Raw genomic sequence first — 27,527 nt, forward strand, 5'->3', positions numbered from 1 at the left:
CCTGCGGGGAAGCTGCAGAGAAGGAAGGCGAGGGTCGGCCAGAATCCCAGGGCTGAACGTCCTGCCCCTCTCCCCATACCCATCCATCCAGCTCGGCCTGTTACCACTAGCCTCTCCCTGGAAGAAGAGTTCAAAAAAAAAGGAGAAGAAAATAAATCACGCTGCGAAAAAAGGGCAGTCTCGCTCCGCCGGCGGGAGCAGCGAGCCGGGAGGCTCGGTCCACCTCGGCCGCGGGCGCCCGGCGCGCTCCCCTTCCCGCGCCGCCCGCCGCGCGCCCCTCCCTCGCCATCCATCACTCGGTTCCCCGCCAATGTCGACGCGGCCCCGCGCCCCAGCCGCCTGCGCCCCGCCCCCTCGCGCTCGGGTTTCAGCGAGGCCGGCGAGGTAGCGGGAGGCGGCCGGGCGGGGACCCAGGCTGCCCGGCTGCGGCGCTCGCCGTGAGGACCTCGGAAAACCACGGCCCTAGATCAGAGGGCGCGCCACGCTCCCCGACCCTCGCGCCATCTCCAGCCCGCAGCTGTCCTTGCAAAACAGGCCCAGCACCCTTGGGAGGCCGCAGGGCATGGGGGGGGGGGCAGGGCGCCCCCTTAATCCCCTCCACAAATATCCAATCCAAGTAGAAAACTGTGCTTGGAGGCAAATCCCAGCTCTACTTTCCAACCAGACTGCCAACCCCAAGCTTCCACCGACGCCCCCCGGCTCATCTGTCGCACTCAGACGTGACACCGGTTCAGGAGGCTGAAAAATCCACTTCGGAGTTGTCTAGGTCTGGGCAGGATGGCTCTCTGCATCTCAGCTACTAACGCACCTCGAGGTTCCCGCCCGTCGTGGCCCCGGGCCACCCATCCTGACTGGGTTTGGGCTGCCTCCAGCACCCCCTTCAAGCACCTCGCTGCTTCCTGAAGACTTGCCCCGGCTGCGCCCCCGTGCTGAGGGCCTGCGGGCCTAACCTTGCCACCTTGGCACAGCTGCTGCTCCAGATATATGGCTATGCCAGTCCGCGTGGCGCGCAGGGCTGGATGGTTTGGCGCTCTGCGAGGCCCGCAAGGCTGCACTTGGGAGGGCTTCAGTATGGTGACCTTTCCTAACTCTGTCGCTTATTTTTCTGGGAAAAAAACATCTCCTTCCCAAGGTTCCCTGGGCCCTGCAGTTGTGCTGCCGTTGTGATATTTAAGGGACTGGTAACTTCCCCTGAGAGACATCTTTTGGATGAAACACAAATAGTCCTGAGCAAGTGTTTTTAGTCAAACCAATTCCTTCCGCCACCCTCCTCACCTCACTCCCAAGCCTGCCCATCTGGTTCTTTGGGGAAAAAACATCTCTGGGTTTTTATCCAATTTAGATGTTTCTCTTAAGCACTATCACAGTCCTCACTTGCTGCAAAGGTCACACAGGCTGCAAGGCTGCAGCGCTGCAGCTGCATTTGGGGTTCTGGCTGCCAGGTCGGGAGTGTGGTGAGGAGCAAGTTTGAAGGAAGGGGAGAAGGCCCTGTCTGTGAAGAGACAATCCCAGCAGCAAGACTTATGAATCTGGCTTCCACAAAACAAGTACACAAGGGGACCATACCTCAACCAGCTGTGCAACAGGGCAACACAAAGCTGCTCTTTCCTTAGGTGGAAACGCCAGACACAACTCTTCTCTACGTGGGGGGTGCCACTGTGTTTCCCTGAAATATTTAGGTCTCAGATCGACAGGCTCTAATTATTTTTTCCCCAAACCAGGGTTCATTTTAGGATGGGTCTGCAAAATGCTACGGTTTTCCCAGTGAAAGCCCACCATCGAAAATGGTCTTTCTTTCGAGTGTGGCCAGTCCTGGGGCCCGACCCAACAATTTATTCTGCAGCATCACCAAACGGCGGCCCATTCCAGCGGCCACCGGGGCACGCTAAGCAGGCACTGTGCCAGGCTGCACAGAGGCGACCAAGTGGCCTTTTCACCTTTGAGGTCCGCTAATTAACACCATTTGCTAGAGTCTGCCTTTCACCAGCTAGTTCTAGAGTCTCTTGCTAATGAGAAGGATCACTGGCATTCCAAGTCACCTGGACAGTAATTAACCACCGTCACTGCTGCAGCATGTCCAGGTCAAAGACCAGGGCTCAGGATCCAGGGGAGGCCATGCAGCCCGCAGAAGCCCAGAAATCACGCCCTTCTGGGGCTGCCCTTGCCCAAGAGTGGACTTTTCGCAGCAGGACTTTTTTTTTTTTTTTTTCAATGAGAACAGAAAAAAGAAATCTTCAACTATGTTACAATTTAAAAGCAGAAAAAAAAAAAAAAAAAAGGAGTTTCTCCCTCCCACATCAGGAAATGTCATCCGATATTCTTAAAGCAAGGATAACTAAATAAAATACATGTGCAGCATATTCTGCAATTCCATTACAAACAGTAGTTTTTTTAATCCAAAGCTATTTTTTTAAGTATCGTTAATATACAGCAGTTGCACAAAAAGCAAAGGTGTTTTGACGAACAGGTGTATGCATTTATTCCTTTTTAGGAACAATATCTAAAAAAATAACCGTCCTCCACCCTCCCCCAAAAAAGACAAAGATTCATACAGACACATCGGGATATATATACAACATAATAAACCCCATTCTAAAGAAGCAACTGAGATAACCCCCAGGGGATACAGAATCAGAATTGTAAAAATCATAGTGAAGTTTGCTTGCTGTAAAGCCTGAGAATTTTTTTTTTCAGTTGGTTCTTCTAGCAGCAGGACTTTTAACCTCTACGTTTCAGTTTCTTCATCTGTAAGGATTGGGCTGATAATATTGTCCCTCCAAGACTACAACTGAATAGAACTTGGAAGAGGCCCCAGGCCATGGGAGTTCCAGTGTCCCTGCTGGGAGACGGGCACTGGGGGACGGGGACTGGCTGCCATTTTAGGAGGGGACCCCAGTCTTACGGCACGAGCAAATAATTTGGTAAAGGGACACAAAGGGCTTTTTTTTTTTTCCCCCTCTCTTGAGGAGAAATGTCTGAGGCTGAATTTGGACATCTTCAAAGTGGGGACTTGGCCATCACACAGTTTAGACTATCATGAGAAATCTAGCCCCAACTAGAGTAGTATGGGGTTGTGTTGACCTTGAGGAATCTATCTATACTGGCTAAACCAACCAACTTTTAAACAGCTCCCCAACTCTCTGCAGGAATAAAAAATTCCTAAAACGTTAGATTTGAGAACTCAGCACTCCATTCGCCATAGAAACTCATTTAACTCAAAAGTGTAGTTGACTTCAAACAAACAGCCCCATAGAGTCTAACCAAGTATGTGGTGTCCCCTAGGCTACAGCTTAGACCTGGGGATAGAGACACTCTCATGCATGACTCTTGCTCCCTTTCTTCAGCACTGGCTGTGGAGGCCCCAGTCCTGAGCATCCCCCTCCACCTTCTCTCCCTCTCCACTCTGGGGGTAGCTATTTAATGGGGGGAAAGGGGTCAAGGGGCTTCTGAAAGGGTTCTGCACAAGGCTGAAGACTTCTCGGGGGCAGTGATAGTCAGGGGCTCCAACTTTGCCTGTTTCTATGTATGAACAGAGTGTTCTCAAATCTAGGACCCGAGTCACCAGTCAACAAATATATATTCAGGACCTGCTGCAGGCTAGACCTTGGGGGATAAAGAAATAAGACAGTCCCTATTTCTGAATTGCTGGTAGAAACAGATAATAGAGAAAAATGAGTGCTAAAGGAGAGGTGAGGAGTGAATGACCTTTACCAAAAAAGGTGGTGTCTTTCAAAATAATGGCTAATATTTTGACATATGTTTACATTGTGTCAGATGCCAGCTAAGTACTTTACATTTCTAGAAACTTTCAGCTAAGGAAGGTTCTATTACCATCCTCATTTTGCAGATGAAGAAACTGAGGCTGGGAACACTTAAGTACTCACCCAATAAATGGCTAATAAATGCCAAGCCAAGCAGGCTGAACTCCATGCTTGGCGTGCTGTGTGTGCCATCCATTCCAATGGTGGTGAGCAAGTCCGCACCGGGCTTAAAGTCAAGGCGAGACAGATTACTTAACAATCACTTTCAATAAAGCATAACACAGACTCTGACAGGAGAGACACAGAACACAGGCACCAGGGGCCTCCAGCCCAGCTTGGGGTGCAGAGAGGGGAAAGAAGCTTTCCCAGTGTAGGAGTATGCCAGGGGAAGTTGACGGGCAAGGGAGGGGATGGCAGGGAGAAAACTCCAGGCAGAAGGAACACCCAGCACGCCAGGAACAAGGTGTGCTTTACCTGAGGATCTGCAAAGGCTGAAGTGCGGCTGTAGAGGGAAGAAGTGAAGCTGAAGAAACAGAGCAAAGAGCTTCGGGAGCCTGTGAAGCACCTGGGAGCCCAACCCAAAGCCTCAAGATGGGGAGGGATTTATTCTTTTGGGAGACCACTGTGGGAGATGTAAAAAGATTAGAGTTGCCCAGGCCCTTCTCCAAAGCAGCTAAATCTGAATCTCGGGGCGGGGGGGGGGGGTTAGAGCCTGGGCATCAGCATTTTTTAAGGAGCTCCCCTAGGTGACTCATGTTTAGGGGAATAGCTGGGTTTGTAAGTTCTATCAGTCTCGGGCCCATGCCCTCCTTGCTGCTGGCTGGTGCACAGAAGACCCAGGTCAGTCAGTTTCTGCCCCTTGGGATTAAAGTCAAGGCAAGACAGATAACCTAACAATTACTTTCAATAAAACGGTGATTGCAAGTGACTCGAGCTGGACCAATCAGAATCTTTCTTGAGATTGTTGATACAGAAGCTTCAGTTCTGGTCCGATTCCAACATAGGATGGGTTTAGGGCAGCAATCTTGTGTGAGGGTGAGTGTTTATGAGTGTTAGTAGTTGAGGCAGCATTTGAGGACGTGACAGTGTGTGTGTGTGTGTGTGACAGCCACCCTGTCGCCCAGGAGGCTGGAGCGCAATGGTGCCACCTGGGTTCACTGCAACCTCCGCCTCCTGGGTTCAAGCAATTCTTGTGTCTCAGCCTCCTGAGCAGCTGGGATTACAGGCACACGCCACCACACCCGGCTAATTTTTGTACTTTTAGTAGAGACAGGGTTTCACCATGTTAGCCAGGCTGGTCTGAAACTCCTGGGCTCAAGTGACCTGCCTGTCTCTGCCTCACAAAGTGCTGGGATTATAGGTATGAGCCGCTGCGCCCAGCTGACATCTTGTTTTTACTTAAGTTGTATTTTATCAGGTGAGCTTTTTGGGGAGTGATGAAGATTTTATTTAGGCTAAGCCTCCCCAAGCCACTCTTCAGCACGTGACTCCCCCGCAGCTCTTCCTGAGCTCCTGTGAGCTACCCTAGTACCTCTTCCAGCTATGGAAGCTAAGAAAAATTCCTTATTTTGCTGAAACTAGCTTGATCTAGATTTCTCTAACAGATCCCTGTCTAATATGGAGGAAACGACCCAACACTGGTCCCAGGTATTTTTGCCATCCTCGCAAGCATAGGGATATGTTACCAATGGCTCTTAATCCACCATTCACTTACTGACCGAGAATTTGACATTTCTTGAGTAACCACCCATTCCCCCACGTCCTGAAAAATGTTTGTCCAGACCATGTCTTGAGGAACTGAGTTGCTTCAATTTACAACTCAGAGTGTGAGAACGGATCCTTATTTTTAATTTATCCCTCAAATTCCTCTTTCAAACTTTAAGGGCCATCCTGGGGTCTGGTCATCTCAGAATTGATGAATCAGTACTTGTTCTCTCTCTCCATACTTCAAGGTTTTACAGACTTTGATCATATCGCCTTTCTGGCTTCATCTTTCCACACTAAAACCCTTAAGGTACAAAGCAGCCCGGCCTCTTGCGAAGAACTTCAGGTGATGACACTGCTCACCTTCTGCAGTTCTGAGAGCTTTTTCTCAAGGGGAAGAGAATACAACTGCCAGGTTTGGGTAGAGCCCAGCTAGAATACTATTTTTCGCTTGTTTTCCAATATCATTTCTGACAGTATTTTAGCATTTTCTGAACACTTGGTCCTGAGTGGCCTGTAGCAAACAAACATTTTGCAAAGACCCCAAGGATCCTCCTTTGTGGCTATAAACAGACTGGACAAAGTCCATTTTCCTGTAATTTGGATTATGTTCTCATAAATGCATTAACAGACTTGTGCCTGCAAAAGCTTAATATGCATGTTCTTGCTAACTCCTAAGCTCATCCTGCAGTTAATCACCATTTGTTTGCCATCTCTGCATAGCCTTCATTTCATCCCAAAGCCTGGAACCATCTGAGCTTTCTCTTCTTCAGATAATCCATGTAAATTTAAACTAAGTCTGGATGCACCCACGATCTTGGGGGATCCTCACTGTTAATAATTCTTCATCCAGAAAAGTACCTGTTTATCCTATTTTTTATTTCTTGTCTCTAAGGATAATTCTGATCCACGGCAATTTCCCCGCACATGCTGGAGAGACTTACTATTGTAAATGACCTTTGGGGTAGAACTTTGTCAGAAGGAATTTTGAAAGTCTAAACAGAATTCATCCTGGGTTTCTCCCTCGTCTCCAGGCCTGTTTCTGACTCCTTAAAGAATGCTAATAGATTGGTTGGGTTTCATGTTCTTTTCAGAAAACACACGTGCTTCGTTCAGCTAGTTGAGACTTTATAAAGTGTGCTTCATAATAATACTTTTTAGTATATATTCTGCAAAAGTGGCTATTTAAAATGACCCGTCTGACCGGTTGCGGTGGCTCACACCTGTAATCCCAGCACTATGGGAGGCCGAGGCGGGCGGATTACCTGAGGTCAGGAGTTTGAGACCAGCCTGGCCAATGTGGTGAAACCCCATTTTTACTAAAAATACAATAATTAGCCAGGCATGGTGGTGGGCACCTGTAACCCCAGCTACTTCGGAGGCTGAGGCAAGAGAATCACTTGAACCCAGGAGGCAGAGGTTGCAGTGAGCAGAGGTCCTGCCACTGCACTCCAGCCTGGGCAGAGAGACTCTGTCTCAAAAAAAAAAAAGGACCCTTCTCAGGTAGGGTGGACTCCCCTTGTGGGCGGGAGGCACAGTGTGCATGCCTGTGGACACAGGTGCCACATGAAATGACAGTTGTATATTTTGGCTACGAGGATGTTGCTGCCATCTTCATTATCTGAGGCTTCCTTTCTGTCTGTGTAAAGAATATCACCTGAGCTTTGATGCTCCTTCCCTCACCAAGAGACACTCTTATTCTTGGTAATTAAGACATAATTACCAAGAAGAAAAAACTACCAAAAATTTAAAAATTTTACCAAAATTAAAAGTTTTCATTTAAAAATTAAATTAAAATTTTTAATTAAAAAACTGCCAAATATTGCCAAGTACTGGATTTTATTCCAACATTTTAATGGGCTTTTAATTTTTATTTCATTTTTTTGAGACAAAGTGTTGCTCTGTCGCCCAGGCTGGAGTAGCGTGGCACAATCATGGCTCACTGCTGCCTCAACCTCCTGGGTTCAAGCGATCCTCCCTCCTCAGCCTCCTGAGTAGCTGAGACCACAGGTGCACACGCCACCACGCCTGGGTCATTCTTTGGTATTTTTTGTGGAGATGGGGTTTTTGGCACATTCACCCAAACTTACACTGCAGAAGGTAAGTAACCTGCTTGAGGTCACCCAGCAGGCTTGGTGACAGAGTGAGGTTTGGGCAGCTCTGGGTGACTCCCAGCTGCCAGGCCACCTCTGATGAGATCACAGCTGCTCCCCAGGCATGGGGCTTTTTGTTTTCTCTCTGCCTCTACTAATCCTACTCCATCCTCTTGCTCTGAACAGAAGCAAGGACTCCCTCTGTGCTCCCTTTGACCTCTGCTGCCCCAGGCTCAGTTCAGGCTGGGCTGGGCTGGGGCCTTCCTGCTGGTTGGCCGGCAGTTTCCATGGCCGCCCTTCTGTGGTATTTGGATGTATGACCCTCCTTCCTTCTTTCACACCTGTCCTTCTCGACTTCCCATATTCTCAGTAACCTCCTGGAGCAGCCATGTTTCTTTTCTCCCTACTTGTCCCATCTGTTTTTACTGGGACTATAAACTGGGGTATAACTACACTTTCTTAATGAAAGTCTCCCCCCGACCACCGCTTTCTTCTTAAAACTCTTGTCTGAGACTTCCTATCACACCTACTATCTGGTCTCTAAGTTTGCAAATTCTTCTGCCTGCAAAACCCAGTACAAAAGCAATAGTATTTATGAATTGCTTAATTGTCAGTGTTGAGATGGAAAGCTTCAAGACACTGCCACTGAATATGGGGAAAGAGAGACCTGGGATTTGGGGTGGTCCTAACTCCAGCTGTGTGGCACCACACCCTGTCCTATCTTCGGCCCCTCAGCTTCTCAATCTGCAGAATCACAGCCTGGATGCCCCAGGAGATCTCCAAGCTCCAGAGTCCTGTTTCCAGGGATCTGGTGAATTGATACTGGCTCTGTAACTAACTAGCCCTTGCCCACACCTGATTGTGAGGAGCCATTCTGAGGCCTCATCTGTAACACCTCTGCAGTCCCCAAGTGAAAATGTGGCCAAGCACGTAGGAAATGTCATTTGAAGAGTGACATTTTTTATGTTTTGATATCACCATGAAAATCAGTAATAATCCCCAACAATACTATGGTATACCTGAAACCATACCTTAAAAACATTTAGCAACCGCCTGAGGTTTGAAAGCAGCTTTTGGGTACGCATACACAAGACATAGCAGGTTCCCGTAAAAGAGAACAGACCACACAGCGCTTATGTCTCTCCATTCCGGTAAGTTCTTGGGAGAAGAACTGGCTTGGAACCATTTATCCACCAAATGGCAAGTGTCTGAACCGACAGTGAGTCTGTGTCTCTCAACCAACAGAAGGCTGGAGTATTTGGATTAATGAATAATTTAGTGCCAAGCACAAATACCATAGACATTTAGCAATAAGAACAGATAACCAAGTTGTTCATCAAATTCAAAACTGTTTAGAATGGCTAAGCAAAGCTGAAATAGAGACAATCCCCAGCTGATGGGAGGTGGGGAAAAGTGCCAACCCAGAAAGAAGAACAAATGTGTCACCTTATGTGACGTTCTCTTCCACCATTGTTTTTCTTTCTTAAATTTGTCAAGGCTAAGGGAATTTCTTCACTTTTCTATTACAGAGGCAATATAGCATGCTGGGCTAAGAACATGCAGTCTGAACACAGACTCTCTAGATCTCAGTTATTTCATCTGTAAGATAGGGATATATTTGCAGATCTATCAAAAGATTGTTGTGAGGATTAAATGAGTTAATACAATCATAACCCACTTAGAACAGATGCCTGGCATAGAGTAAGTGTTGATAAGTAGTTGCCAATATTCATTTTATATCATGGACAGGAACTACTGTTTGGACTACAATAGTGCCCACTATGTGCCAGATTCAGCCATAGCCTTTGTATGTACAGGATCTTGGGGGAGCTCTGCAGAATTCCGCAAGGACTCACGGATAACCTTGACTTCTAGGTGGGTTTTAAGTTCATTTTCAGTTATACTTGAGGCCTGATGAGCACCTACTAGAAAAAACTCCCTCACGTAACCACAGTGTCGTCATCTTAACTATGCAATGGGCACAGCCATTTCCATTTCACAAACGAGATAGACTCATTTCTAAGTCTTGTCTAAGGACCATAAATACAAGTAGCCGTGCAGAGGCTCAAACCCAGGTCTTGAGATGCCAGGTGCAGTGTTTTTCCCACCAAACTACAGCTGCTTCTCATCTTCACTCATGGCTTATTTATTTCTCTCAGTCCAATAATATGCCCCACATGTAGAATACAGATCATGCATTAGAAAGGGGAATATGTTTAGAGATACACTGTTTTCCAGACATTAACAAAAATATAAAAACGTTTTAAGAAGAGAAAAATTTCCATCAACAATCTCCCCCATCCATCCTAGAGACCAAAGAAATTGAAATAATTAGATTATGGAATTTTTTGTCTTTCTTTTGGAGGGTAAATGACATTTTTTAGATCACGTATTCATAGAGTACTTACCTAGACTTAGCCTTCGAATGCGAGTTACATAGATTTACTTAAACAACAGGAAGATATTTAGGTAAACCTATCTACAGTATCAATTCATTGGAGTTCTTTCAGTCCACAAGCCACTCACAGCACATCTCAAGTTTTAAGCCAGATGGGCTTCAGCCTTTAGAGACTGGTCACTGACCCAGAAAGGGAGGGCCTGTGCGCCATCTTGGCTTGGGTTTGCCTTGCTCTTGTTGACTCCTGGCCGAGGCTCAGAGGGCCAGTATGTTCTCCACCAGGCCTGAAGTCAGGAGACCCTGCCAACAGCATCCATTTACTCATGAAAAAATCAGACACCTGGAGCTTAGGGATCTACTTGCTCAAAATGCTCCTTATCAGAGAAAAATAATAGCAATGTAAAACTCTCATAGCATGGAAGAAGGTGACGTTTAGCTTTTTTTGTCATATGATCTTGTGATACCCAAAGACTCTACAAAACCAAAACCAAGTGTTTCAGGAAAGCAAGAGAAGCTTTTTTTTTTTTTTTTTTTTTTTTTTTTTTTGAGACAAGGTCTCACTCTATTATCCAGGCTGGAGTGCAATGGCATGGTCATAGCTCACTGCAACCTCCGCTTCCAATGTTCAAGCGATCCTCCCACCTCGGCCCCTCAAGTAGCTGGGACCACAGGTGCACGCCACCATGTCCAGCTAATTTTTGTATTTTTTAGTAGAGATCGGGTTTCACCATGTTGGCCAGGCTGGTCTCGAACTCCTGAGATCAAGCAGTTAGCCAACCTCGGCCTCCCAAAGTGCTGGAATTATAAATGTGAGCCACCACGCCCAGCCAAGAGAAGCATTTTGAAATCAGTATTCTGAAATCTGAATGTCAGACTATTTTAGTTGCACTGACTGATATATAACAAAATAAATTAAACTCACAGGAGCCTCATGTTCAGAGGCAAAAATGACCAGCCCAAATTCAGCAGTGAGGGGTTATTAGCAGGGGTGGACCTGTGAGGGAATGCCATCATGAACTTCGTAACGTCTGCAGGTGAGCCCAGCCTCTAAGCTTTGCTTCTCTTTTTGCTTTGCTTCCCTTGTATCAATAAATGGGAGCCCACCTGGGAAAATGCAATTGCACAAAAGAATCTATTTATTGTTTATACTTTACCTCTTTCCATAAAGGATATTAAACTAAAATGTAAATGAAAGCACATTAGACACCAAAACTTCCAAACAAATGTTAATTATTTTCAAGGTACCAATCATTTTGAGGAAACCCTGTAACTTTTTATGATTCTATGAATGAAATGGGCATTTCTGAGTGCTCTGACAACCAGAAAAAAGCCTGCGTGGAAGAAGAGAGAGTTCCGTGGCTATGTTCTTGCAAGGGGAATCTATTCTTCAGACTGCCACTGTCAGTGCTGAAAATGCACACTGGCAACACATTTCTAAGTCACTGAGAGGACCCCAGCATTTGCCCAGGAGACGTTTTTGAGCAAGCCTCTTTTAGATAAGCATTTGAACAGGCAGAATGGTATTCCTGCAAGGCGTTCGCCAGCAAGGTCTTCTATTCTTACAAGCTTATAAGTGGGTCAGACTTTGATAGAGAGAACCAAACTTTGTGAAAGCACCTCAAACCATCAGATGTCAAGGTTTTTTTTTTTTTTTTTTTTTTTTTTTGAGATGGAGTCTGGCTGTGTTGCCCAGGCTGGAGTGCAGTGGTGTGATCTTGGTTCACTGCAACCTCCGCCTCCTGGGTTCAAGCGATTCTCCTCTCTCAGCCACTGGAGTAGCTGGGACTACAGTCATGCGCCACCACACCTGGCCAGCTTTTACACTTTTAGTAGAGACGGGGTTTCACCATGTTGACCAGGCTGGTCTCGGACCCCTGACCTCAAGTGATCTGCCCGCCTTGGCCTCCCAAAGTGCTGGGATTATAGGAGTGAGCCACCGTGCCTGGCTATCTCAGGGTTTTTGAATAGACAATCTGGAGAGGAGAGACACATCATGGTGCAGATCAGTTGAGAAAAGTATAAAAGTCTAATAGGGGAGTGAATCCTAAAGAAGAGTATGCACTGTGGCTGACAATACTAGTAATGTGAGGGATGTGTAGGGGCCTTCAGGGGTAGGTATATGTATGTTGCATGCTTCCACCTAATCTTGTTTAAAGACATCAAGGAGAAAATTCTTCAAAATACCTACAAAGGATAAAAATGGGTTGCATCCATCTTCAAGAAGAAATGTACACTAAGAATAAAATAATGTTACCAAAACTCTTACTGAGAAATTAGGCAGAATATCTCTGTTTCACAAGGACAGAAGAATGGAATATTACCAGGAAACAGAGCAAACTGTTCCTGTCAGCCAGGGTGAGCTGCTACAAAGACCCTGATCTTAGAGTCCATGAAGACGAAAAAATGAAATATAAGGAGAAGCCACAACAGACAGTAACTACTAAAATGTCCTGCCAAGACAGAAGTCAGTGAATTTTGGGGCATTTTTACTCACACCTGCTGATGTCTGTCTTGGCCCACAGAGGACACAGAACCTATGGGAATTGGCCTCCTTTGACCAGATAGTTGACAGAGTCTTTAAACTTTCTGCCTAATTTTCAGGCTCTGGCAAATCCGGTATTTTGCTTTCTGAAAGTTCTTCCTCTTGTAGCACTGCTTTAAACAAGCAATTGAAAAATGAGAAAAGTAAATCCAACCAGCAATTCTGCAGTCACTCTCTGCATAAACTATTTGCTACACTTCCATTATTTACTGTAGTAATCTGGATATAATCATTTCATAAGTTGGGTAGGTACATAGTGCATTTTTATGTTAGTCAGTTACCAGTGACTTAAAAATATTTATATGAGGTTATAAAAGACATTTGCATTTATTTTGTCAATTTCTGCCCTAATTTTAAAATTCCTTCTTCTTCCTGTCCTAAGAATTGTAAAGTTTCACACCTCACTAGGCATTCTTGCCTCCTGACCCCTGGGTTCTAACATGATATAGCACTTCTCCTCACAGGACAGACCTGGCTAAGAAACTGGGTATCCTTTCAATAGAGTTCATTTGTTCATCTGTCACCAAGGAAACTGACTTCTGCCTGGTCTTGTATGCATACTTGGGTAAGGCAATCCTTAATTTTTTCCACTGCCCTATTCATTGCTCCTTTATAGCTCTGTTGCTAAGAGAGGCGAAACTGAGCAGTCATTTGCTCAAAATAAGAAAAACAGGAGCCTGTCTTTTGGATAGGCTGGATACCAAACAGGTGGGGAAACCTGGCGCTTCCCTTCTTCAGGTTAAATTTATGTTCAGTTAAGTTTGTTGAATGGCTAAATAATGGAAGCAAAGCCATTCCCTAAAAGAGCCACAGAACACCACAGACACTTAAAATTTAACTAAACTTACCTTTGGGATATTATAAGTCAAGTTCTAGAATAATTACCTGTAAGGAGTAGTGTCATTTCGTTTCACAGAACAGATTCCAATTAGCCTGAACTGCTTTCAGATAATCCTTGTATGTTTTTGCTCAATTGCACTTGGATACATCCTGCCTCTTTCCCTGGATGGTAGGCTTCTTGATGGATCGGTGACCATGCCTTCTTTCATGTCTATACTGCATGCTTCAAGGCAGGAACAAATTTTGCAACCATACTTGGTAAAAACAAGCGCTAGAACTTAATTCATTTGGTAGCAAGGTTGTAGGGGGAAAAAGCACTTTAGACTCACAGAACCCTGGCCATATCCCTTCTGCTTTCTGGCCATCAGTTTTTTCTGAGAAACTGAAAATACCAGTACCCGTTCCTGCCTGCTTCCTGGAAGCAGCAAGCATCCCTGGGAGAATGGCTGAAAAACTCCCTGTCCCAGTGTCAGGGATGCTCAGTCCCAATTTCTTTCATTTTGCAACTGCTCATCTAAGAATTCTTGGGTTTGGCTTCTCACGGGGCTGCTGAAGAGCAAAGGATTGTATTAAAAAGGAGATTCTTGTGCCTTTATTCTCTATTATTACATACACTGGGAAGCAGCAAGTCATTCCTTGGGGGAGGTTTGTAAAAAGAGAAAGCAAGCAGAGGTTTCTTAGCAAAAGTCAAAGGTGCCCTCCTTGAATGAGATGCCAAGCTATTCTAAGACCTCGTCTGTCACAAGTCTCATGACATAAATACCTACCAATGGAGACACAGTTTGAGACAGCATGAGGGGGCAGACCAGCCACCCACCACTTCATATGTCTATTGGAGAGTGTAAGCACCTGTCTGACACCTGGGAGGGAAATAATGGAAGCAGGGTACTTGAAAAAAGGAGGCTAAGACCTCTTTCACTACCACCACAGCCGAGAGAGTCTCAAGGGGGTACTACAGTAGACGACTACACTGCTCTACAAGGGGCCAGGGTGCCCTTCAGAACAGGGTGAGCCCAGCTCACTGCTAATATATTATCTGGCCTGGAAGGTGGCAGCAAAAACCAGCCACAGAGAACGTGGAGCCTGCCTGGATGTGTGGGTGCCCCACCCAGAGCCTTTGTCTGCAGGACTTGCCATCCAGCCACGTCTGCCCCAGTTGTTAATTGGAGATCATGTCCCTGTAAAGGGGGCTTGCTTGTCACTTGCTGTGGTTAACAGCAAGAAACCCCTTCTTTGTATGTGCAAAAAAAAAAAAAAAAGCCAGTTTGGGTACACTATTCTGTTCCTGTACAGCTGGGCAGGAGGCCCTCTCCCAGTTCTCCTCCTGCTGCCCTTCGGAGCACAGTTACTCTCTTTTCTAGGGGTCATGGCTCAAAATCCACCCAAGAAATCACCTGTTTGTGATGCACAGGAGAAGACAGAGGTTTGTGCATTGGTTTTCAAGATCTCTGCACCAGATGCCTGCAGAAGGGGCATCTTCTTGCAGCAGTTAACATTTTATGTTATGTTTTTGCTGGAAGAGTCTAAAACCAGATGGAGAAGGTGATGGAGCTCCTTTAGGTGACAGCATGCCACTCAACACGACCCGCAATTTCGTCCCCTGAGCTCAATGTGCTGAGCATGGGACGTCGGGGTTCTCCCTGGTACCGTCGATACTTAAGAGAGCTTCTGTAGCCTCTAGCCTGGAGGCGAGGGCTGGTTCCCGCCTCTCCACCTCGTGCGGGAGACTACTTTGAGAACACCCAACTTCGCAGCCTAAGAGGAATGCACAGCTCACCACTTCCGCTAGATGGCGCTACTTCCCCTACTCCGCCCGCCAGACACCCAATTTATAAAATAAATACAACCCAACACCTCCCAAAACCACACCACATAATAGCAGCTCACAGGCTCCCATTAAAATCTCAATTTGGGAGAACTGATTCTACCTCCAAGCAAGTCTAATATAATTACATTAATAAGACACAATCCCGAATTGCACCCGAGCGTCCCCCACACCCGCCCTCCCATTGAATACACCTGTCCCCCATGCCCGGGCTTGTACCCTGGGTTGAGCTGCGGCGCGAGCCGGCGCTGAATCGTCGCCGTGCCCACCCGTCCACTTAGGAACGCTGGGGCGGCTTGGCAATGGGCATCCTCGGCCCTCAATCCAAGGTCCGCACCTTCCCGTACGCCAGCGCGCCGAGGCAAAGCGCAGCCGGGACGCGAGCCCACGCGGTGCACTGCGCCGACATCCCCGAGGGCAGGAGCTTGCCAGGCTGCTCCGCAGCCGGGCGTCGAGCGAGAGGCGGGGGCCCGGGCGGCGAGGGCCAATGGGGGTTCACGGCGGGACAGTCGGGTGGCCGGCTCCGTCCGGGGCTCCGCGAGCCGGGCTGAGGGAGGGAGCTCCCAGCCCGCACACGGAGTAAGGGACGTGTGCCGGGTCTGCCCAACCACGCGCGCTGGCGGCTGCCCGGGGGAGAGTATTTTAGGAAAAAAGAACAAACACCAAACCACAAAAACTTTCCTGCTGCCAACAGCTAAAGCGATCGAAGCGCAGCAAAGCTCCAAATGTGGGCAAGACGGGAGCAAGATGAGACGCGGGGCTAGGGAAGACCAAAGCAGCGCCGTGGCCCCGGCAAGTGTCGGCGGCGCCTCGGAGATGTCAGAGCCGGGTCCGCCCGGCTCCCGACCCGCGCTTACCTTGGCGGCTGCATGAGCCCCTGCGGCCCGCGGGGGGGTGGCGCTGGCGGGGCTGCGGGAGAAGAGGGGGTGTCGGGGCGCCGCTCGTCTGCCCCGGGGCAAGGTGGGAGGGGCTCCGCTGGCGCTGGTCCCCGCCGCCCCGGCCGGCTCAGCAGCGGCCCGGGGCGCGCCTCCTGCTCCCGGGCTGCATGCCTGCGAGCGCCTGGAGGAGCCGGCCCGGGAGCGAACGGCCAGTGCTTCCCCGACCCAGCGGCTCGGGCGGCGCAGCCAGCGCTCGGGAGACAACTGCAGAGTGGGGCGGCCGGGGCCAGCCCCCTCCCTCGCCCGGCCCCCGCCCGCCGCTGAGCGCGGCGACGCGAGGTTCGTTTGCGCGCCGAGGGGAGGGGGCGGGCCGGGCGCCCGGGCGGCGGGCGGGGGGCGCGCGCGGGCGGGGCCGGCAGGGAGGGGCGGGGAGGAGCGGGGTGCGGGCTCGCGTTGCCCCGCCCCGCCCCGCCCCGCCGCGGCCCCACCCTCCCGCATCAGCACCGGCTGGGTGGGTGCGGAGTGCGCCAGCGGCCAAGTCAAGACTCCTTGAATGCTCAGGTTAGGGGGCGCGGGCGGCAAGTGCGGCGACTCCCCGGGGCGCCTCCAACTTTCCGAATCCCCCGCAGGGTTGCGGTGGAGCGCACAGTGTCCTTCAGTTAGGCAGTGGTCGAGGGGAGTTCCTCTGAGATTTCTGGAGAAGGCGGTTACATCCAAGACAAATGCTGTTGCGCTCTGCGGAGACGCACCTTTGTTCTATAGAGATTTTGTTGTTGTTTAAGAATCTTCTTGAAAAAACTAATACATATGTATTACATGCTAACACACGAATACATTCTTGCGTAGAATTTTACATAACTCAAGAGTGTCTACAGTGAAAAGACCGTATCGCACTCCCTCCCACGGCCGCGGCTCCCCCGCGGTAACCTTCGGTCAGGGTGTGCTCCGCCGCGGTTCTTTCCAGTCTCTGCGCTTTTACATGCACGCGCACAGATTGCGAGTGGAATCTCCTGGGCTTTTCAAAAGAATGTTTTCAACATTCAGCGCATGCACACAGTGGCGAGAACACGGCCACGTCGGGAGCAGTAAATCCCCAGAGGCTCCGGGAGCCCAGGGAAGGACCCTTGCTGTGAAACAGCAAAGAGCCACCCAGTCGCCGTGTGTGGATCTGAAACCCCAGCTGGAGCGTGAAGTCGGTCTGGTTACACAGCTCAGGCCCAAATTAGCACTGCACGGTTAGAGAGATTTGCCAGTACATTCTAGACAGGGTTATGACCTTCCCCTTCTTACAGAACAAACTGTCTTGAATTTTGATATGATGAGAACTCTGGATTTGCAAAATGAAAAGGTATCGTCCGCATTAAAACACGATCGTTATTTATGCGTGTGGTCTTGAGAGATGTGGTTTTAACTCAATATTCTCCGTTTTATTTGTCAAGTATATCTGGATAATCTATAGCTGGGATATAAATAAAATTAAGTGGTTTAGCAGGAAGGGATTGGAGATGGGTTTCTAGAATTAGCTCTGACCTTAGGCAAGTCATCTATCTCTGCTGGGCCTCAGTTTCCTCATCTATGAATAGTAGGGTGTGTGTGTGTGTGTGTGTGTGTGTGTGTGTGTGTGTGTGTGTGGTCTTCCTCCCCTGACGTTCTGTGTCCTGACATTCAGTGAATAACCAATTTCTTCATCTTTCATAGCTCAGCTCCAACATCTACCCCACCCTCTAGGGAGTCCTCACATCCATGCCTTTCCTTCCTAACACTGAGCTCACTCGGTAATTATGCGCTCATTAGAGTGACCTTTCCGTACATGTTGGCCTCTCCCACCATACCATAAGCATCGTGAGGGCAGGAACCAGGACTCCTTGGAGTCATCATTGCATTCCTAGCACTTAGTATGGTGCCTGGCACACTACAAGAATCTCTGAATGACTGTCACGCAGATAATAGATTTCTTACTGTTCTTCCAAATTGCCTGGCATTTTTAAAAGGTCTATAAGTGGAAACGTGTCTTTTTAAAATGAGGCCTTTGGAAAGTAACCAGCAGGGTTTTCCCATGGTGGGGGACAAACAATCCACTGTCTAGATAAGGACAGACAATTCTCAGCTCAACCAAGGGCCGTGGAGGTAGCCGGTAACTATTTACCTTGATGAGTGCAGGCACCCGTGGAGAAGACAACGAATATTAATGCTACTCATTAAGTACTTGATTAAGTTGGAACCCTGCATAGGCAGTTGGAATACAGAGTGCTCAGATTTAAATGAAGCCGTGAGGTGTGTTTAGGGTGCAAATTAACAAACGGACATGCTTTCAACCAGCAATCTAGAAACATTCCTAATATAAAGCTCCAGGGTATCCTTGTCTTTCTTTACTGCAAAGGGCCTGGATTCCTTAATATGAACCGGAAACAGGCTAACCTAGGTTCAAGAGTTTAAAAAAAAAAGGCCATTAAGAAACAAGGGGCGGAGTAAGTGAAAGTCTAAGTCAGTACAAGACTAATATCTATATTAGTTTCTTTCTTGTCCGATGTGTAGAGTTGCCGAGGGAGAGGTTAAAATCCGGCTTCACATTTATAAAGGAAAACTGGGGTTTCCACCCCTTCTTGGCCACTCTTCCTCTTCTTCCCTTTTGTGAGGGGGGATAGGTGCTTGCTGGGCCGTCGCCAGATCCACCTGGATGCCACCTGGTGTGAGAAAGCTCTCCTGGGATGCACCACACCCGGCGCAGGGAAAGCCTGTGCTACTGGGGTGTGGAGCAATTTACTGTCCCTGTGTTTCCAGTGAGGGGTGGTGCCTGCTGGGCAAGAGTGCATCCTCGGAACGTGGATTCATAGTGAAATTGACAAAGCAATGTGACAGTGAATTGGCCTTACTTTTCACTCAGGGTTGCCACTGGGGGCCATCCCTTTGGATTGGGTGCCCTGCCCATTACATTTTTCTAGAAAAATTCAGGTTCAAAAGTAAAAGGCACCTTAAAGAAAGAGCAAGTCAGCAACTGTCCTCGGAACCTACTGAGGAAGGACTGACTGACTCCCACCCTTGGCTTTAGTGAGCTAAGAGCCGGCAGTAGGTGCTAGGACTTACTTGTTCTGCACAGACCAGAAGAAGCTGTGTTTCCTTCCAGCAGGGATGCCTCCCAGAGGCATTTGTGTCAAGCGCTCCTCCATGTCAGGCACTGGGCTCGACATTGCCGAGGGTGCTGACCTGAGGCACACAGCCTCTGTCCTTAGACGCTTGCAGTCTGGTGGGAGAAAGAAGGAGTAAATGGGCCTCGGTGGCTAGGATTGAGGGGCCATTGCATAGCAGCTCCATTATCTGTCCTCATCAGCAACCCTCTGCATAGAATTCTAATAAAACACAGCACTTGTGCAAATGCTACTTAAGGCCAGTCTCTGGCCTTTTCTTCCAGCCAGACTGCAGCTCAGAGGGTCCCAGAGACACTCTGGAGCTGACGCTGCAAGGTGGAAAGGAAGAAGAGACAAACGAAATCTGATGTCCTGGGATTTAGGAGACGGATGGGATTGTTGCTAGTTGGAAGGACTAGGAAAGTCTTTATGGAAGAGGTGTCACTTGAGATGATGACTGATGGCTCATCTGATGGATCTGATTGTAGTGTGTGGTTGATAGGGAAGGAGGGAGAGCATCCTAGGCAGGGGGGTTGCATGCATAGGGGCATGGAGGTGGCAAAAGGTGGGCAAATTCAATAGGGAGTGTCAAGTCTGGTTGGAATGTGTGCACTGGAGAGATGAGGGAGGACAGGCTGTTGTGATTCTTACGGTTATGGGTTCTTTCTAATTTGGTCTTGAGGTCTGTCAAGAGTGGCCATAAGCCAAGACAGCCACTGTAGGAGAGGCCTGATTGGGAAGAGTTAGGTTTGGGTGTGTGGTTCAGGTGAGACGCAATGAGGAGGTGAATGTAAAATGCATGAAATAGAAGAAATATGTTACTTACAGATCCAGGAGAGGTTAGGGGTGCCAACAGGAGGCTGAAGGGGAAGTCTAGAGATTGCAGGGAGCTCAAACAGCTGGGAGAGGAGGGAGTGAGAGAGAGAGAGAGAGACAGAGAGGGAGAGACAAAGAGAGAGAGAGAACCTGCTGGCCGTGCCTTTATTAAGTTTTATGGGTATTATCCCTTAGGCTTTCCTGAGGGGGTTGTGGATTGGCTAGTTTTAAAAAATGTGTGAAGGGGGCAACTTATTTGCATGACTCTGGCATTGGCCATTAGGTTTTATTGTGAGCAGCAGCTGTGGGAGGTGTTGGGTTCTGGGTTAATGAGATGAGGAACACACTGGCCATATCACACACAGCCACATGAAGAGGAAACGTTTCCTCTAGGTCAAAGGTGGCGGGGTACGGCTGGGTTTCCAACAACATATGTCAGCCCTAAAAATGGGTGCTGAGGCAGCACGTAGATTAAACAAAGGTATGACTCTTCCTCTCGTGGTGCTGGTGCCTTGTGTCATTTTAAAAAATAGAAGCCAGGTGTAGTCTGAGTGGTGGAGATACCGACTGCAAGGGGGATGCGATCATTTAACCAGCGAATTAAACATTAGTGTAGGGCAGTTATGTTGTTGGAGATTATGAACTGATAATTTAGTAAAGTATGTGTAAAGATTAGTGGTATTGTGTGTAACCAGGAGGAATGGTGGCTGTGGGTTGGAGATGCAAGGCAGGGAGTTGTTGTAGAAGGCTGGAAGTGGTTAGTGGGAGAGGGCAGCCAGGTGGTCTTCTCCTCGGGAGGTCAAGGGGTTGACTGATATGAGGCAGGTGCCTCCTGGGAAAGTAATCATCTCTCTTACTTTTCATAACCAGTGCCAGATTTGCCTTGAAAAAGGGAAGTATGGGGATGTACATTTGAGCAGAGAGCAAGGAAAATACCAGGATTGTGGGCCAAGCACGCAGAGAGTTCAGGAAGAAAAGCAAAAGATGCTCTGTGTCCATCGTGTGCCTTAGGAGAGGCAATCCATTGGCAAGCACTGCCGGGTGGAGGTTTCACTGTAAGAGGCGAAGTCATGTCTGGCACAGAACGTGAGGTCATCTCCAGCATCGACTGAAGTCTTGAGTTGGAGCAATGTTATCTGAGGCACTGTCATTTCCAGCAGTTGGATTTTGGGCTAGGGTGATGTTGTCTGGGATGTGGGACTGGGGTCTCTTTTTTCAGTGGGTGTCCCCTGGAATGGATGCTGTAGACCTCCGGACTGTAAACCAGTGAAAGTATCCAAAGCAGTAGTAATAAGATCAGCAGTCAGCAGACGTGTGCAGCTCTCCCTGGCAGGGCTTCTGTTTGGTTTGGTTTTGGTGGAAGTTTAATTTTAAGTGGGTTCTGTATCAGATGAGCAGCTGCCTGCCTGTTGGTCTACAGTAAATGAGTTCTAGGAGAGCATGTTCCCTCAGTCTTATGGGATGGGGGTAAGATAGAAGATAGAAGACTTATAAAAAGTAGGTCAATGCCTGGGGCAAGATAGAGAATTTTAGTGATTTATGTGTTGGACTGGAATTGGAAAAGAGGTTATTTGAAAACATCACTGTGTCTTGGAGTTAAACTGGTTATCAGGGACCTGTCAGGGGCATGAAAGTTCTAGTGAATGCCTTTCTCAAGAGCCCAGCATCATGGTGTATTCTAAGAAGTAAAATGTGTTTTGGTTACTACCAGTGATGTCTGTAACTTTGAAGGGAATAAAGTGTTCTGGAAAGGCCTTATAGTGTGGCCTTAGAATATGTGGAAGTGTGTGATTTTGATATCTTTTGGGTATCTGTGAGGCAAAAATATCCCAGAGCTCTTTACCTTGAAGGGGACAGTTTCTAGAGAATGACCTGATAGTTTCTAATCAATTTGACCATTTGTTGGCCAGGGCATCCAGGGCCAAGATGACTCCCTGAAGCTTGGCCAAGTCTGTTTCTTGGGTCCCGTCCTTTATCAGGGACATCTTAGCTAAGGGATGGGAAGCAGTAACATTCCACCAAGTTCCACCACATAGGATGGTCAGCAGTGCCATCTGTACAGTCTACAAACTCCCATTACTGTTCACTCAGGGAATCTCATGAGCTTTCAGGTAGCCAAGGGCTCTGTAAAAGGGGTGACCTCTTCCAACCCTCTGACGTATGGAAAGGGGCTGAGAACAAGGAAGGCACCCCTTCCTGTAGGTGGAATATGCCAGGAGGCCCAGGTTTTGATCCGTCCTGTCTTAGGGATGCCATTATAGCTGTGCTGAGCTTGTGGGGGTACAGTTTCCATGACCCACAGCATAACAGGAAGTTGGGAATGCAGAGTCACAGTCTCAGGGACTGTGAGAGCCTCTGTTTGCAGGAGAACCCAGAGGGTAGCCAGCAGTTGGCTGTTTTAGTGGAATATAGGACAAGGCAAAGAGGGGCAATTTTTGCTGTCAGAAGTTGTGGGGCAACCAATGGCCATCATAAGTGGTCCGTAGACACCATGAAGCATGAGAAGAGGTTGCCAAAGCCTTTTATTTTTTATTTTATTATTATTATTTTTTTGAGACAGAGTCTCACTCTGTCACCCAGGCTGGAGTGCAGTGGCACAGTCTCAGCTCACTGCAACCTCTGCCTCCTGAGTTCAAGCAATTCTCCTGCCTCAGTTTCCCCAATAGCTGGGATTACACGTGCCTGCCACCATGCCTGGCTATTTTTTTTTTTTTTTTTTTTGTATTTTTAGTAGAGATGGGGTTTCATCACATTGGCCAGGCTGGTCTTGAACTCCTGACCTCAGGTGATCTGCCCACCTCGGCCTCCCAAAGTGCTGGGATTACAGGTGTGAGTCACCACATCCGGCCTACCTTTTATTTTTGAAGGTGCTAGTGAGAGTGCCTGTTGATTTTAATTTATAAGTAAAATGTATAAATGAGGAATATGTTGCCACCAGAACCTCAAAAGTACTAAGAGATACTGGACTTACACGTCCTTACAAGTGTGTCAAATGAGCCTTCTTGGAGGAGGATCTCCTCAATGTAATGTCATGCCTGTGCTCCCAGAGAAGGTGGATGTCCTTAAGATCCTGTCTTCAGAGACTGTGTGTCATGACAAAGCCCTTGAGGTGCCCTATGGGTAGCCTGGAAAATGTGTGTTGTGCCCTTTTGGAGGTGGAGGCAAACTGCATCTGAGAGGCTGTTGAAACAGGACCAGAACTGAACATGTTAGCCAAATGTATAAGAGCTCAATATTCACCAGTCATTGACTAGAATCAGTTTTAGTATTGGGAATTGGGTATGGAGGCCGTAACGAATAGGAATATGGTGTAAAGGTTGTAGTAATCCACTATGAGGCACCCTTAATTTTTTCTACATTTAAGAACAGGCAAAAGTGGCTGTCAAATGGAGGAACAGTGGGGATCACTACCCCTTTATTAATTAGGCTGTATATAGTAAGTTTGGATCCTTGAAGATCCTGATTTAACTTACATTAGGTCTTTGTAAATTGACCGTCTTAACTGGAGGTTCATGGGATTTTATTTTATCAAGCCAATTTGTAAGTGCCAAAAACTTACTTTAATTTACAATTATTATTATTATTTTTTTGAGACAGGGTCTTACTCTGTCACCCAGGCTGGAGTGCAGTGGCATGATCACGGCTCACTGCAGCCTCAACTTCCTGGGCTCAAGTGATCCTCCCACCTTAGCCTGGGTAGCTGGGACTACAGGAACGTGCCACCATGCCCGGCTAATTTTTGTATCTTTGGTAGGGATGGAGTTTTGCCATGTTGCCCGGACTGGTCTTGAAATCTTGGGCTCAAGCAGTCCTCACACCTTGGCCTCCCATAGTGCTGGGATTACATGCATGAGCCGCCATGCCGGCTTAATTTATTATTTATTGTATCAGAGTATCTATGCTTAATATAGACTATATTACAGCAATGGGTGCATGACTATAGGAAATTTAGGCAAGGCTACAGTTAAAGTGAGGCATATTTATTTTTCTCTATTTTATATGTAGCTATTTTTTAAGATGGTAGAGGCAGAGTGTTTAAATTTACTGAGATCTCCAGGTATAACTATGATTTGAGCCCCAGTATTGACTAAGCCCAGGAATTTTGCCAATTGGTACATTTTAGCAAATGTTAAAGTCAAGTGAGAACCTGTGTTGTAGAAGCACAAAAGCCAATCCATGCCCTTTGAAATATTTTTGTTATATAAATTATTTAGTATATACATTTATATATACAATTTGAATTTCCAATTGGATCAATTGGATCAAATCATAGTAACTTTTTTTTTATTTTTTTTGAGATGGAGTCTCACTCTGTCACCCAGGCTGCAGTGCAGTGGCACGATCTCAGATCACTGCAACCTCCACCTCCTGGGTTCACGCCATTCTCCTGCCTCAGCCTCCCGAGTAGCTGGGACTACAGCCGCCCACCACCACGCCTGGCTAATTTTTGTAATTTTAGTAGAGACGGGGTTTCACCATATTAGCCAGGATGGTCTCGGTCTCCTGACCTGATCCACCCGCCTCGGCCTCCCAAAGTGCTGGGATTACAGGTGTGAGCCACCGCGCCCGGCCCCCATTTTTTTTTTTTTTTGAGATGGAGTTTTGCTCTTGTTGCCCAGGCTGGAGTGCAGTGGCGCAATCTTGGCTCACCGCAACCTCTGCCTCCTGGGTTCAAGTGATTCTCCTGCCTCAGCCTCCCGAGTAGCTGGGATTACAGGCATGCGCCACCATGCCTGGCTACTTTTGTATTTTTAGTAGAGTCGGTGTTTCTCCATGTTGATCAGGCTGGTCTTGAACTCCTGACCTCAGGTGATCCACCCTCCTCAGCCTCCCAAAGTGCTGGGATTACAGGCGTGAGCCACCACGCCTGGCCTCATAGTAACTTGTTTTAATGTAGTTATATATTATACATATACTACAGAATTTATTTATTATATATTCATATTAAAATATTTTTTATATATATATACAACTTATTTAATTACTTTTAATTCTCTTCTCCATCGTATCTAGGAGAGTTTGTTTTTAAATCAATAAATGGTCTAGAGCTTTCATTATGTTTGCTAGACCTAGCATTGACTTGGTACATACATTTTTTTTAAGTGACAGCATTCCCACCCCCCTACCTTTTCTTTAAAGTGGCAGCATTCCCACCTCCCTACCTTTTCTTTTAAGTGGCAGCATTCCCACTCACTACCTTTTGTTTTATTTTGTTTTAGGCTTAGGCCACCAGAAGCTGAGAGTCTTTGTTTCTGCCTCTAGTTGATGAGAGGATGCAGAGGGCAGGGAGTAAGGGGCTGGTGCTTCTAGGCAGTGGCCTCTCTCTGGGATGCCCCCTTCCTGCATAAGGATCAGTTTCTGCCTTAGTCTGTTTTGTGCTGCTATAACAGAAGATCTGAGACTGCTTAGTTTACGAAGAACAGAGATTTATTTCTTATAGTTCTGGAGGCTGGGCAGTCCAAGACTGAGGGCCTGCATCTGGTCAGGGCCTTCTTGCTGTGTCATAATATGGCAGAAGGCATCACGTGGTGAGAGGGTGTCTGAGTGTGGGGAAGGAGGCTGAACTCCTTTTGTAGGGAACCCACCTCCACAATAACAAGTCCATTCCCATGACAATGGCATTAATTCATTTATGAGGGCAGAGCCCACAAGGCTCAATCATGTCTTTAAGGTCCTACCTCCCAACACTGTTGCATTGGGGATTGAGTTTCCAACACATGAACTTTGGGGGACACATTCACACCACAGCAGTCCCTTTCCCTTTCTTTTCTTCATTAAGCAAAATCTTTAGAATGGCATATATTTTTAGGCAGCTAAAAAAAAAAAACATTTTTTTCCTTTGTTTTTAGATGTTGACCTGATGTGCTCCTGCTGGTCCTAACTGGCCCTTGTGGTGAAAAGTGGCCTCCATTTGTGTTTCTCATCAGGACCATTTGTAGGCAGCCAGCTCCCTCTTAGGGTGTCCCGGTTGACCTCATTAGGGTCAGGGGGCAATGAAGAGTGACAGAAGCAAGGGAACGAAGCAATATAGGGCTTGCAGACGCCAGCAGAGCTGCTGCTAGTGACTGCCGTCACCTACATGAAGGGGACATGAAGGGGACACTTTGTTGTCAGTCTGGGAAGTCTTTGTTGTCAGTCTGGGAAGCCTAGTGACCTCCCTAGATACTGCCTCCCCAACTCAGTGGGTAGTCAGAGTGTGGGCCTCCCTTTTGCACCCTGCTAGGCCTTTGTGCTGGCCCAGTGTCCACCTGACAGCTCCAGGGCGGAGGTGACCCCCTTCTGCTTCTCAGTAACAAGCCATCAGGCCTTCTGAATGTAGCCAATAGAACCCTGACCAGAACTTCCCACTCAGGGGAGTGTCCTATTAAGACTGGCAATTGAGCATGGGGTCCGTTGGCAGAGGGGGGCATCCCAAGAACCATTTGGAATTTCTAGGACCCACCCAACTTAGGGAGGGGAGTCTTGGCAACACTCAGCAAAGACCACAGGCTGCAGCATACAGCAGTGGGGACCCACGCTAGCGAGCCCTGGGGCCTCCTCAGATGGGGTCAGCCACATGGCTAGTGAGCGGGAGCAGGCGAAAGGCATTCTTTCCTGCCCTTTGTGGTCATGGCCACGCACCGTGCTCACAGTGCCAATTGTTGTGATTTTTTTTTTTTTTTTTCTGAGACAGAGTCTTGCTCTGTTGCCCAGGCTGAAGTGCAGTGGCATGATCTCAGCCCACTGCAACCTCTGCCTCCTGGGCTCAAGCGATTCTCCTGCCTCAGCCTCCCGAGTAGTGGGATTACTAGGCGTGTGCCATGCCCAGCTAATTTTTGTATTTTTAGTAGAGACTGGGTTTCACCATGTTGGCCAGGATGGTCTTGATCTCCTGACCTCATGGTCTGCCCGCCTCAGCCTCCCAAAGTGCTGGGATTACAGGTGTGAGCCCCCGGTCCCGGCATGTGATTTTTGTTGTAATGGTTTCTTTCTAATTTGGTCTATTAAGAGTGGCCAAAAGCCAAGATAGCCACTCCAGGAAAGCCCTGGCAGGGGAAAGTTGGGTGCAGGTGTATCATTCAGGTGAGACACAATGAGGAGGTGACGCCCACATGCGTGAAGCAGAAGAAAATTCTTACAGCTCCTGGAGAGGTTAGGGGTGCCTATGGGAGGCCCAGGGGAAGTCTGGAGGTGACTGGGAGCTCAACTAGCTGGTGAGGGGCAGGAGGAAAGAGAGAGGATCTGTGGGACCAGGCCTTTATTTAGGTCCATGGGTGTTATTTCCTAGGCTTTCCCTATGGGGTTGTGGATTGGTGAGTTTAAAGAAAACGTGGCTGGGCATGGTGGCTTACGCCTGTAATCCCAGCACTTTGGGAGGCTGAGATGGGCAGATCATGAGGTCAGGAGATCAAGACCATTCTGGCCAACATGGTGAAACCCCCTCTACTAAAAATACAAAAATTAGCTGGCATGGTGGCACGTGCCTGTAGTCCCAGCTACTTGGGAGGCTGAGGCAGGAGAATGGCTTGAACCCAGAAGGCAGAGTTTGCAGTGAGCTGAGATTGA

The 27,527-nt window shown here is 47.9% G+C and overlaps 1 protein-coding gene across 1 annotated transcript in view; it reads right to left on the minus strand.

The window, feature by feature from the left end:
* RGMA (repulsive guidance molecule BMP co-receptor a) overlaps positions 1-16,333 on the minus strand; it is a 45,782-nt gene extending 29,449 nt beyond the window's left edge. Inside the window, exons 1-2 of the mRNA XM_024232817.3 lie at positions 16,021-16,333; positions 2-117 (exon numbers count right to left, since the gene is read on the minus strand). Of these exons, the coding sequence (XP_024088585.1) occupies positions 2-117; positions 16,021-16,034 (130 nt within the window). The 5' untranslated portion in view covers positions 16,035-16,333. The remainder of the gene's footprint in view (position 1; positions 118-16,020) is intronic.
* Positions 16,334-27,527: the final 11,194 nt, after the last annotated feature.

Source organism: Pongo abelii, chromosome 16 (assembly GCF_028885655.2).
Source record: "Pongo abelii isolate AG06213 chromosome 16, NHGRI_mPonAbe1-v2.0_pri, whole genome shotgun sequence".
NCBI classification, from domain to species: domain Eukaryota; kingdom Metazoa; phylum Chordata; class Mammalia; order Primates; family Hominidae; genus Pongo; species Pongo abelii.